General features: G+C 38.3%; 1 protein-coding gene across 5 annotated transcripts in view; it reads right to left on the bottom strand.

Moving 5' to 3' along the window:
* The window catches only part of WRN (WRN RecQ like helicase), a 141750-nt gene that overhangs the window by 109744 nt on the left and 18506 nt on the right, over window positions 1-13500 (bottom strand). For 4 of the 5 annotated variants that reach the window (XM_066235107.1, XM_066235108.1, XM_066235109.1 and 1 more), the window contains exons 3-8: window positions 12998-13110; window positions 10620-10765; window positions 10025-10173; window positions 8408-8557; window positions 7113-7182; window positions 849-963 (exon numbers count right to left, since the gene is read on the bottom strand). In XM_066235107.1, the coding sequence (XP_066091204.1) occupies window positions 849-963; window positions 7113-7182; window positions 8408-8557; window positions 10025-10173; window positions 10620-10765; window positions 12998-13110 (743 nt within the window). The remainder of the gene's footprint in view (window positions 1-848; window positions 964-7112; window positions 7183-8407; window positions 8558-10024; window positions 10174-10619; window positions 10766-12997; window positions 13111-13500) is intronic. The other variant, XM_066235110.1, reaches the window with a different exon arrangement.

The raw sequence follows: 13500 nt of genomic DNA, 5'->3' as shown, positions 1-13500 counted from the left end.
GGGGCACAAAGAAAACTAGATAGAAGGTGACAGAGGACAATCTGACTTTGGGTGATGGGTATGCAACATAATTGAAAGACAAGATAACCTGGACTTGTTATCTTTGAATATATGTATCCTGATTTATTGATGTCGCCCCATTAAAAAAAAAAATTTTTTTTTAATTAAAAAAAATTAAAAATAAAAAAATAACTAACTGCCTTCATATTTCTAAAAAGTATTTTTCCCTCAGAACTGTATAGTGCCACATTGTAATCATTCCCTGTTCCAGAGCACTCCTGCTTTTGGAGACTTAACAGCAATTAAGACTAGGGCAAGGCCTGCTTCCAAAAAGAGTTAGCTACACAGCACCAGGCAGTAGTCTCATGTCTATTAATCCAAACAGCTCAAGTTATCCAGCTCATCGGCTATAAAAAAATCTTTAAAATCTGAATGCCTCTTGTTCTAATAGTCTACTGATTAGGTAGGTTTTTTTATATAATAATCAGATAATAACCAGAAAAATAAAGCTACAAGGTATAAAAGTTGCTTTTATTTATAGATGTCAAGTAACCAAACTATAAATATAATTAAATGAAAGATGGCCAAAAACAACCTTGAATCTTAAATATATTCCTTCACATGGACTTATGAATTTTATTTTTGCTGTGTTTTATAAAACATCCTTACAAAGCAGACAGAAAAGCCTTGAATTTTTTGATGCATAATTTAACAACTGGGAAGATATTTCTCAAATGTATACAGTGGTCTGTATGTGTGTGTTCAAGCAAACTTATATAAGTCTAGCTCACACATAGGAAAATGCAGTAAGAACAAACAGAATTGATGAAAAACAAATGATATTTAACCTCTGCGGATTTTCCAGCTTGCTTAAAGTGTCAGGAAGATGCTTAGCCAGATCTGTCATCTCCTCAGAGATTGAAGTCAACTGTTTCTTCACTTCACTAGGCAGTATTTCTTCCTCTGGGGGAAAAAAAAGTCAGTATCAATTTGCAAAGCACAAAGCAGAGATATTTAAACAGCATTAGGTCTCCCATTTTCACCTTCTTTCTTTAAACCAATTGCAACAAAAAGAATTCCTTATCATATCTCCAAATCACTTGTCACTTTACTTTACTTTCAAATTTTTCCTATTTAAATTTTAGAATGAATTCAAAATGATCTGCATTCATACATATTACAACCCAGTGGTTACCAACCAGGGAAGAAGGGGAAGGTAGAAATGAGAATCTGAACCCATCTGCACTATTTTAAAATCAGGAATTAATATAATATCATGCAGGCTGCTTATTAAATATAGTTTGGTAAAACACAGCCATTATCCAACAGCCATTCCGTACTGCCCTCATTATCAGTCGTCCCCAAACTCTCAACTTCATTCTGTCCACCAGCACCTCATTCTCCATCTACGTGACAAAACCTGTCTCACCTCCCAGACCCCAGCTTAGAATTTCTTACTCTTCATTATCCTTTCTCTTGTCCTTCAAAAAGTCCAGCTCCTCGGAAGGCATAACATCTGCTATTCCTGATTGCTGCAGTTCTCTTATGTTCTCAAAATCACATCTTTTCTAGTCACTGAAGATTTCAGCTCCTGGTTCACTATCTTTCCCTTCGCTACTACTTTAGTGATTTCAACGTTCACAGAGATGCTCCAACCAAAGGGGTAGCCTTTTCAGCTCCTTGGTCCCTCCAATACCAACAATCTTTTCCTCGTCTGACCTCAAACGTCCTCAAAATTTAAAATTTACAACTGCCAGTGAAGTCACCACCTCCAAACTTTAATGGTAAGCAGTCCACCTCTGAACATCAGCACGCTCTCTTTCTTTCAGACCTGCTCTCCCTGCACAATTCTTTCACACTTTCAGAGCCAAATCCGTAACTCTATCACCGGTTCCTTACCCATGATCAGGGGTCCCCAAACTACGGCCCGCGGGCCACATGCGGCCCCCTGAGGCCATTTATCCGTTCCCCACCGCACTTCCGGAAAGGGCACCTCTTTCACTGGTGGTCAGTGAGAGGAGCATAGTTCCCATTGAAATACTGGTCAGTTTGTTGATTTAAATTTACTTGTTCTTTATTTTAAATGTTATATTTGTTCCCAGTTTTTTTTTTTTTTACTTTAAAATAAGATATGTGCAGTGTGCATAGGGATTTATTCATAGTTGGTTTTTTTTTTATAGACCGGCCCTCCAATGGTCTGAGGGACAGTGAACTGGCCCCCTGTGTAAAAAGTTTGGGGACCCCTGCCCATGATCCCTCCCACTCCCACCCTCACCGCGTCTTCCTTTCCTCTCCCGAGTTACAGTAAACATTTCCTTGTATGGACTCAACCCTTTGCTCCTTCCTCCCTCCATGGCACTAACCTGGCGAAACCCCTACTCTACTTAAACCCAGCGTTTTTACCTACCTGATGCCTGCACCCAAGCTGTTGAATATAGTTGAAAATAAAACCCAACTATGAGGACTCACCTCACTTTGTCTTAAATTCATGACACAGATCTCAAACCCTCAGTAACGACTTGTTAACCATTCTGCATTTTCCACTGTCTCACTCCCAAGATTACTGTTTCCGACCCCTTCTCCTCTTCAGCCTGCAGTATCAGCTTGTCCCTCCTCTGACTGGGGAAACAACTCACCTCTCATATCAGTAAGAAAACAGAAACAGGAAGAGAACTATCTCATCTTCTCATCCCCCGTCTGCCAGGCTATCTTAGTGTCACTACTCCTACTTAAGTGAAATTTCTTGTAAGAGTTATCCATACACACTGTTACAAATGTTCTCCTCCCGTTTTCTCCTAAACTGACTCCAAGTACTCCGCTTTCACCCCCACCACTACACACAGCTGCTTTTGGAAAGGCCACCACTGATGGCTTCCCACGGTCAAAGCTAATTGTTAACTCCAGTTCCTCATCTCACTCAAACTCTCCAAGGCATTCAAAAGAAGTGGTTAACTTCCTCCCACTTAAAATGTTTCTGCACTCAGCTTCTGAATACCACATAATTACCAGCCCTGCTCAGTCGTCTTTGCTGCACTCTGCTCATCTTCCTGGTGTGCCCTTGATGTCAGCACCTGGGCCTCTTCTGCCCTTTACTCCACCCCTGTTTTATCTCATCCAGTCTCCCTGTTTTAAATACTATCTGTATGCTGGTGATTCCCAAAGTCACATTTCCAATGCCAACCTTTTCCCTAACAGCAGAATCACACTTCCAACCAAGATATCTCCCTAGATATCAATAAGCGTCAAAATTTAGCATGGCCTCATCTTAAATCTAGATTTTTCTCACCAAAACCTACTTCTTCCCATAATCTTTCCACTAACTGATCCTTCCAGTCACTCAGTTAAACCAACCAAAATATCTTGATTGTTCTCAGTCTAGACATCTCAGCCATTATGGAGAAGTCAGCAAATCCTTCACAATATATTCCTTCAAAATATACACAGAATCTACCACTTCTCATTTCTACCACTTCCAGCCTAACCCAAAAGCTTACTGCCTCTTGCTTGGACAATTACAACAGCCTCCTAAGTAACTTCCCTGTCTAAACACTCGCCCTCTGCTAGCAGCCAGAAAAATCCTTTTAAAATAAAAAATTAATCATGTCATTCTCCTGCTCCATATCCTGTAAGAGTTTTCCCATCACTTATCATTATATTTATTTTAATTAATAAAATATGAAGTCAGATTCACTGCCTATAAAGCCCTAAATGATGTGGCTCATGCTACTTTTCTAGCTTCTTTTCTTACTATTCTCACCCTCACTCATTTCACTGCAGTTACACCCCTCACCCTCACACAAGGCACGCAATCGCCCCTAGAGGCTCTGCTCCTTCCTTGCCCTATGCCTGCTACATCCTGCCCTTAGAGATCCCTGTGGCCTGCTCCCTCTCCCTGCAGTCAATTTCCCACTGAATTTCCCCAGCAACCAGAACAATGCCTGACCCATAATAATCACCGACAAATATGTTGTGAACAAATGAATATTCCCTTTCCAAACCAAGCTTCTAAGACAAAGCTGCTTACACAAGTTCTCTCGCATTCCTGAGCTCTAATTTAGCCCTCTATTCACGTTAATGATTGCCACCCACGCCATTCCACTACGCCCTCCTGCTAAGGTTACTGCACCTCACATACTGAAGCCTGTGGACCCTTTTCTGTTTCAAAAGCACATGCCCCAAAAGACCACCTTCTCACTGAAACCCTCTTTTGGCACCCAGTACCCCAGGGCTGCTGTAGTAAAGGTTACAAATGACTGCCATGTTGCCAAATCTAATGATTCATTCTAAGTCCTCAGTTTCTCAAACTCTCCGCAGAATTCAAAATAGTTGGTAACACTGTCCTACTTCAAACATGCCCTCCATGTGGCCTCCTGCACACACCTCCTAATCGCCCTCTCTGCCCATGGCTATCCTCTGGGGTCGATTCCCTCCTCCATGCACACATTGAATACTCAGCGTTCCTCAGCTTCTTAGCCCTAATTCTTTATCTCCAATTCCTGATTCCTTATTTTCAACACAAACTGTCTCCTGAGTTATAAGCTAAGTGCCTACTGGCCGCCTCCATTTTGCTGTCACCGGCTTCCTTCCTTAACGTACCTAAAATCAACTGTATGACTCCTCTTCCCCAAATCCGGCCCCTCCTCTTTGGTGTTCTTCATCTCTGTTGCTCATGCCAACAACACAGAAATGACCCTTGATACATGGCCCTCAGCATCACATCCAATTCTGTTGAATCTACTTCCCTATTCAATGTTCTCTGGATCAACCTACTTCTCTCCATCCTCAATACAACCAACCACCATCACCTCTCACTTGGATTACGGGAATAGTCTGCTAGTAGGTCTTCTTCCCACTGTGACCCCATGCCCTCCTACAACCCATGTTCTGCTCTACAGCCCAAGTTATTATTTAAGGTAACCCGTGTCACTCCTGGGTTTAAAACTCGTGGTAGCTCTCAGGAGGGTCTTCAACTCCTTAACATGACTTACGGGCGTTTCTCTCTCTGCTTCTCCCTCATTCCTCACCCTGTCGTATTGGACAGTTCATGACCCCAGACTCCTCCCAGCTGCCTGCAGATATTGTGCCATCTCTTACCTCTGACGTTTTCTTACCTCCTGTGCCCGCAGCACGTGTCCCCCACACTTCAGCTAGCTCACTCCTGCTCAGAATTCAGGTTTTGCCTTAAACATACTTTCTCCAGAAAATATTCTCTAATACCTCCAAATACGTACCAGATGCCTCTCCCACGGGCTAACCACAGTACCTGGTTTTCCTGCAGCAGAAGACTCGTGCCCCTCGCCGGGCTGCCTGTTGTGTTCATCTATATCCCCCACACAACCTGAGGGTCCCTCTCCGGAAACAGATCTACGCCTGTGTTGCTCACTACTGTATCCCCATATCATAAAGCACTCAACAATGTTTAACAAATGAATAAATACATATTTAACTATTATATCACTTAGTGCTTATTAGCTGCCATCTTGGGAATAAGCTGGTATTTTAACAGTATGAAACGATGTGTAAATATCCTTTTATTTTCTGATGTTCTAATCTACTGGTATACTTCAATAAGAAGAAAAAACATAATCTTATACAAACCAAAAGTGGTCATTTGGAAATATCATCTATAGTGTACAACAGGAAAGTTTAAGAAAAGTGAGGTTGATACCTCTGACTTAATAACAGGAAGAGAGGGAAAGAGGGAAGGCGGGAGGAAAGGAAAATAGGCATTGGTAATCAGTTACAATTCACTGGGATCCTGGTGAAGTTACTTCATTTCCGATGTCACAATATATACTACTTACACATATAATGCAATAGAGAATAAAAGTGAGAGTCAAAGAACGTAGTATCACAACGACAGGTACATCAATTCCAGGGCTTCCAGTACTGACTTTATAAATACTATCAATATATACGTTACTTTAGTGAAAAATATCTTAAACATTTCCCAGAAGCATTTGCATAAAAGACAAAACTGAAAGCATAGCCTACAAGCAATTCTGCAATCCAGAATATCACAAATTCCCTCCACTGAATTTAAATCTATTAAGAGTTAAATAAGTCCTTATATCTTATTCTCTAGATCACCTTCAAAAACATATCATCTGCCTCAGTTTGTCAAGATAATCTCTAGCCATAGTACCTCTGGCTAGAGAGAGTCAGCAAGCACTGATCAGAAGTGGTTTTCCATGGAAAGAAAAAAAATATAAGAAATATTTTTACTTAACTAGAAAAGGAGGATCTTGAAAAGGAGGATCTAGCATAAAGGATATAGGTCCCTTCTCATGACATTTATAAAGGATATGACATAATTTCATATGAAAAAGTCATGCCATAATTTTAAGTTTATTTAGCAAAATCACCTAACTGAATTAACTTCTTAACAAACATAGTTACTAAATCTCTCTTAAAAGGAGCTACAAGAATAGTAATAATAACTCTATACATATCAATATAGGTTCTTTGGATAGTGTGTCCCTTTTAGTGCCCATAACTATTCTTTAAAATAGCTATTATGCTATCACCCACACGCTAACCATGGGGAAACAGGTAATGCCAGGTCATGTGGCTGGGATTCCGCCACTGGTCCTTGTGCCAACAAAGCCCATGTGTTTCACCCTGCTGCATGTGTCTGCTATCACCAACCTACCGAAATATCTGAGAAAGGCAATGAAGTTGAACGAAGTGGCCATTCTTTTTGGAGAAAAACATCAGAGTAACCCTACCCTGGAGAAAACTTAGAAATTTAAACCAGGGCACTATAAAGCATCTTGTACATTTTAAATATTCATAGCAAGGATGTATAATCTCCCAACTGGGAGAGAGCTAGTTGTATCACTGATGTTATCAAAGCCACAAAGCCCCAACTATCAACGTCTAATAAGCAGCCATGCTACAAAATAAAAGCAGAAAGTCCTGCTTTGCCACAGTAACATGCCTGAAACCCTAAGCTTTGGCCAAACAGATGGTAACCCAATGCCAAAACTGCTCAGACACTCAAGAAGTTGCAATATTAATACTTTGCACAGGTGTGAATATTGTCTTTTTGAGCTAAACCTTACAGCAGAGCAAATTCAAATTTTATCTTTTCTTTTCAGATCATAACATACCTTTATTTATAGAAAACAATTGCACCGCATCTCCCAAAATTTCTAGTTTTTGATAAATGATGAGACCAGCCTAAGAAAAAACAGAATAAAAAAATCATACTAACAATCACCAAAATTATGACCCATCTTTATAAAAATAAAAAACAATGATTCTTCAAGCACCCAAGAAGCTGGTTTCAACCTATTATGTTACGCAAAGATTTAAACATCTTCATTTATTCACCATACCAACTGTGAGAATAAAGAAAGCGGTCTATGCTTTAAAATAAAAGCTTTAAGTTTTCATTTTTAACATCTAATATTACAAGCAGGTATCCAATAACTTACAAATGGAATCTGACAAAACACAGCCAAGATAGAGACGTATGTTTGACTACAGATATCCACCCCGCAGGCCTCAGTAAGTCAGCTGAGAATGCTGATCAGTGTATAACCAGTCCTTCTTCTAGGCCCTGTTTATAGGAACACTCAAGTCATACTGATTTTTCAGGAATAAAAACACTACAGAATTTGAGCTAGTTCTCAACAAGTTTTATGACTTTTTAAGACAGAACATAAAGAAAAATTATCAACCTCTTTTCCAACAAAATTGAATTTTTTTTTTGTTTATAAATAAAAGGAGCTTCTATTCCAAACATATAAATGAAAGGAAAAAAAAATGAAAGACCGGGTAACAACAAGATATTCATCTACAAATAAAAGTATATAAATTAAGGAAAAAGAGATTCATTGGGACATAAAATGTATTTCTTGAAAAAATAAAAACCCGCTAGTCCTATATATAAAGATAAGCCCAGATTTCACTATGTCCAGATATATAAATATGAAAGTGCATCTGACTAACAGCAGTGAAAAGCTAAATCTAGACGTAATTTTTCTAAATTTTACCACATTTTAAATATAAATACAAGAAATAAGGCCAGTTTCAATATAGAAACTGTCTCGTAATTATTTTTTTCTGAAGTGCTTATTCATCACACACATCAATACTCAGTCTCTGCTTATTAGCCTTTCATGTCTTCAGATAACTCACATCTTTCTTTCACACACAAATTGGACATTATTTTGGCTTCATGACAATAAAAATAACTAGCACTGAACAATCTGTTGATTGGTACTTGTTAATTAATATTGAGAATTAACAGCTTCACTAAATGCCTTCTTGGGCATTTTTAATGCCAAACTGATTTAAAATATCTTAGTTGAGTTGGTGCCACTACCACAAAAAATGTTTCTAAAGTAACTTATTATAGGTTTAAAAACTTCATCAGAGTCTAAAGGTCTTTGGTACATACATAGGCATCGGTAGCCGCATACAGTTTCTGGTCCTCAGAGAGAGGATAATCACTCCAGTTGCTACAGCGGATAGCCTTGTCTTTCAGAAGCTGTTTACCGAAGAGGTGTTTAACCAAACCAGTGAGGCTCCAGTTCTCTGTACATTTTAACTAGAAGTAACGAACAACCAACAGAACAAAGATTACTCCCTTGACTTTCATCTATTCCTAAATACCACCAAAGGACCACAAATGCCACAAATAAAGTCTGAAATCTTATACCAAAATAAAAGGCACAGACAGTCCTTAATAAATTTCCTGTCATTAAAAACCTCATTTGTGCCTGACCTGTGGTGGTGCAGTGGATAAAGCGTCAACCTGGAAATGCTAAGGTTGCCGGTTTGAAACCCTGGGCTTGCCTGGTCAAGGCACATATGGGAGTTGATGATTCCAGCTCCTCCCCCCTTCTCTCTCTCTGTTTCTCTCTCTCCCTCTCTCTCTCCTCTCTAAAAATGAATAAATAAAATTAAAAAAAAAAAAAAAAAAGAAGCAGCTACTACAAGTTAAAAAAAAACAAAAAAAAAACACCTCATTTGTGCCCTGGCCTGTTTGCTCAGTGGTAGAGCATCGGCTCGGCATGTGGATGTTGTCCCAGGTTCAATCCCGGTCAAGGCACACAGAAGTGCCCATCTGCTTCTCCACCCCTCCCCCTCTCACTTTTCTCTTTCTCTCTTTCTCTCTCTCTCTCTCTCTCTCTCTCTCTCTTTCTCCCATCCTGCAGCCATGGCTCTATTAGAGCGAGTTGGCCCCGGGCACTGAAGATGGCTCCATGGCCTCTGCCTCAGGTGCTAAAAAAAATGGTTCCAGTTGCAACAGAGCAAGGGCCTCAGATGGGCCGAGCATGGCCCCTTAGGGGGCTTGCCAGGTGGATCCTGGTCGGGTTGTATGTGGGAGTCTGTCTCTGTCTCCTTTCCTCTCACTAAAATAAAAATAAAAATATAAAATAAAAATAAATTTTAAAAAACCTCATTTGCAGTCTACATTATAAGAATTTAATTCTAAAATTCCTTCAATGTAGTTATTAAAGTCCTTGGCCTATAAAAGTAAAAGTAAAAGTATTATTTTTGGGGAAACAGTGAAGAGATTGGTAGTCTTTCTACTTCCCAGCCAAATGAATACTTGGCTAAATATGAGAATTTTACCTAAAGACTACATTAATAAAATATGAGAAATATGGTGATGGAACTTATGGTCAAACTTCCCTAAGAGCATCATAGCATGGGAGCTGCAATATCCTCTCCCCAAAAAATAAAAATAAATAAAATATATATATATGGTATTGATATAAATGGATTAAAGAGATAAATTTAAAATACAAAATAAAGTGAAATAGTACTAATATGGGGGAGGTACTCGCATAAAGAAACTATCATCTGCTAAGGCAAAGGATTAGAACTGAATGTTTTCATTACAGAACACACATATGGGACTTCTTTATTACCAAAACATACTTTTAAAAATGTTTATTAAAGAAACACAAATTATTTTTTTCAAAAAGTCTAGCATTCAGATAGAAGAGGCATTCTGTGAAATACAAATTTATCTTGTTTGTGAAAATACTATATGTGTTATCTCAACCTTTTCATTGGCAACATCTGTTAGTTCCACACCACCATTCAATTTGATGTCAAAGTCACGTAGAAGCTTCCACTGATCTCCTCCAATTCCAACACCTGCCTTTTTAATTGCTTCATTTTCAAGCAACATTTTTAATCCCTGAGGAAAAACTAAAACATTTTATTATTATTTTCATACATTCTATCAAGCATGATGGATTTATTTTCTAGTTCTTACATATATATGTTTACATTTAAATTTTGTTCACATTAAAATTCAGACACACATTCACCTTCAGTATTTCTTTCCTTCCCTAATCCAAAATGTCTTTATTGATAAAAGACAAGAAAAACAACTAGTTTGAAGGCTACCTCTGCTAAGACTAACACTATATTTCTAGTCATTTAGCCCTTCTAAACTTCAGTTCTTTACTCTGTAAAGAAGTTAATAATATCAATGTCAGAAAGAGATGTGAAAATCAAATAAAACAGGGCTACGAGTGAATCAGGTGGAACACAAATACTTAAATAAATATACAGTAATGAAAGAAGTGCCAGCTAATTCAAGAGCTTCATTTTAAAGGGTTAAAGTTGACATAATATAATTATCTACCAACCTGACATAGAGGAAATATGAAACAAGTAACATTTGCTCTCCGACACACACAACTGAATCAGTGCAACTCGGCTCAGTTTCCCTTTCCTGTATACTGGTGGCCATTCCATGTCAAATCCAACCACACAGCCATCAGACAGACTCATGCTACAGGGGGCAAAAACAGTGCAAATTAATTACATTAAAATGTTAACCTCTGCATAACTAAAGACATTCAAAAAGTTAAAAGACAAGCCACAGTTGGTATAAGATATCTGTGATACATAACTGCTAATGAATACCCAGATAATATAAAAATGCCTTGAAAAGTCAGTAAAAAAAAGACATGTCATCAAGTAAAAAAAAAAAAATGCTGAAAAACATGAACAGGCAATTCTCAAAAGGAAATTCAAATGGCCAATAAACCCAAATAAATATGTGAAGACATGAAATCTCACTAGAAACCCAGAAATGCAAATTAAATCTATACAATAGCACCTCTATCTGACTAGCAAAAATTAAAGCGACATGGTATCAAATGCTGAAAAGACTATATCTACCAGGGGGACCGCTCCTATATTGTGAATGTTTAAACTGATAAAAATCCTCTTGGATAAAAGCTTTGACAATATCTAACTAAAGATGTATAAACAGTATCACCTGGCAAGTTTTTCCCATAAATATATGAAACTTTCACATGTTCGCAACCAAACAGAAATGTCTAAAAATGCTCATTTCGATACTGTTACTACTGGTAAAAATGGATTTCCATCAACAAATGAATTGACAAATTGTGGCATTTGAAACAATAAAATATTATTGTTGGACAAATAAGTTTGTAGAATTTGTAGTTTTTGAGTTTGCTTACTTTTATTGTTAAAAAATGGCGCTGGGCAGCCACATGTGTGCTTGTCCTCAGAGCAGGGCAGTTGATTGCAAATTGTGGATTGCATTCCTGCTTGGGAGGGGCCATTGTTTTACTATGTTTGCCGGAGGAGGGGTCTTTGTGGGCCCAGCCAGTTTTGCAGGGAGAGCAGAGAGAATGCAGAGTGCTTAAGAGCAAAGAGAATGCTGAAGAAGCCAGTTGTGCAGAGAGAGGAGAAGGTATGTAGATAGGGAACCAGAACTGAGGGGCTTTGCGAGCTCCGCTGAGACTGGGGGGGCCTTTGATTCTAGGAGAAACTGGAGAAGATTCTCCTGGTTGTGGAACTGGAGAATGTGTCAGGGCTTTGGGAGCCCTGAGTGAGAGGAAAGTGTTTTTCCTGTGTGTTTGCTCATTGGCCATTGGGAGATTTTACCATGTATCTGAATTTAATGAGAACCTGCATGTAATGGCAGACCCTGGCCATACAATTATATAAAGGCTACAATAGAACTACATAAACCAAAAATTCCCCAAAACATAAAATGTTGAGTGAAAAAACAAGTGGCAAAATATAGCAAGTGAGAGCATTTTTAAAATTTTTTAAATAGGCAAAATAATAGTATGTGATATTTTGAAATACAAAATTATGAATACAATACAAAACATGTGTGGGAATGCTAAACACTGAGCTCGCGAGAAAAGTCATCTTAATGTGCTGCAGAGGAAGAATCAGAAAGGTCATACATGGGGCTTCAGCTGTATTGTATTATTTCATTTCCTAATAAAGATATTTTTTTGTGACTGAGATGGAGAAACAGAAAGAGGGACAGATAGGGACAGGCAGACAAACAGGAAGGGAGAGAGATGAGAAGCATCAATTCTTCATTACGGCTCCTAGTTATTCACTGATTGCTTCTCTAGCCCCCTTGACCCAGGGGGCTAGAGCAGAACGAGTGACCCCTTGTTCAAGCCAGCGACCTTGAGCTTCAAGCCAGTAACCTTGGGTTTCAAGCCAGCAACCATCAGGTCATGTCTATGGTCCCATGCTCAAGCCAGCAACCCCGCATTCAAGCTGGATGAGCCCACACTCAAGCTGGATGAGCCCACACTCAAGCCGGATGAGGCCACACTCAAGCCGGCAACCTCAGGGTTTCAAATCTGGGTCCTCTGCATCCCAGTCTGATATCTATCCACTGCACCACCGCCTGGTTAGGTTTAATAAAGATTTGAAGAAAATGAATATTAAGAGTGGATAAAGATAGGTGCTCCCAAAACTTGGGGATCAGGGAAGTGCAGTACTTTCAGCCTTTTGTATAGTACATTTTCACCAATGAAATAAGTTGGTTTTGCATCTCATTTGCATAATCAAACAACTTTGTTTGACTTGTTTGCTTTTCTGATGTTCTTGTTCAATTAAAAAAAAATGCTTCTCTTTATTGCTTCATATTCATTTTGAAATATCCCCTAATTGTTGTGAGCAGCATATTACAATAGGGTCCAAATTCCAATGAAATTAGGAAATTCAAATGTCTTACCTAATATCTTCTGAGAGGAAGGAACAGTCACTATGGTCATAACTGTACACAATGGAGCCAGTGAATTCCAAGAAGGGGAGGTCATCTTCAAAAACACTCTTCTGAATAGATGCCTTGAGTTAAATAAAATTCCGAAAAGGTGCAAAAAAGTTCACACTAAATAATAAATGTTCATTTAAATAATAAAGCTCACTGAAGCATTCAAATTAGAGATCTAAGTTTTATCAATTAATGCTTTATGAACTAATAAAATTATAAGGACAATGTAATAAAGATAAAGTCGTCCACTATAAGTTATTTTTCTAACAAGTTTATTTGCAGTCTTAATGCTATTTTCATAAAAAACAGGCATCTTATTGATTTTTTTTTCTGTAATTATATTAGTATTCTAGATGTAATAATGTTGCCATTAAATGTTGAAGACTGGCTGGTGGGTTTTTATATCTATGAAGACCTAAACTCAACTATAAAAATTCAGCAAAGTAAATACTGTCTAAATTATC

This window comes from Saccopteryx bilineata, chromosome 6, assembly GCF_036850765.1.
Source record: "Saccopteryx bilineata isolate mSacBil1 chromosome 6, mSacBil1_pri_phased_curated, whole genome shotgun sequence".
NCBI lineage: Eukaryota > Metazoa > Chordata > Mammalia > Chiroptera > Emballonuridae > Saccopteryx > Saccopteryx bilineata.
This window is presented reverse-complemented; position numbering and strand designations above follow the sequence as displayed.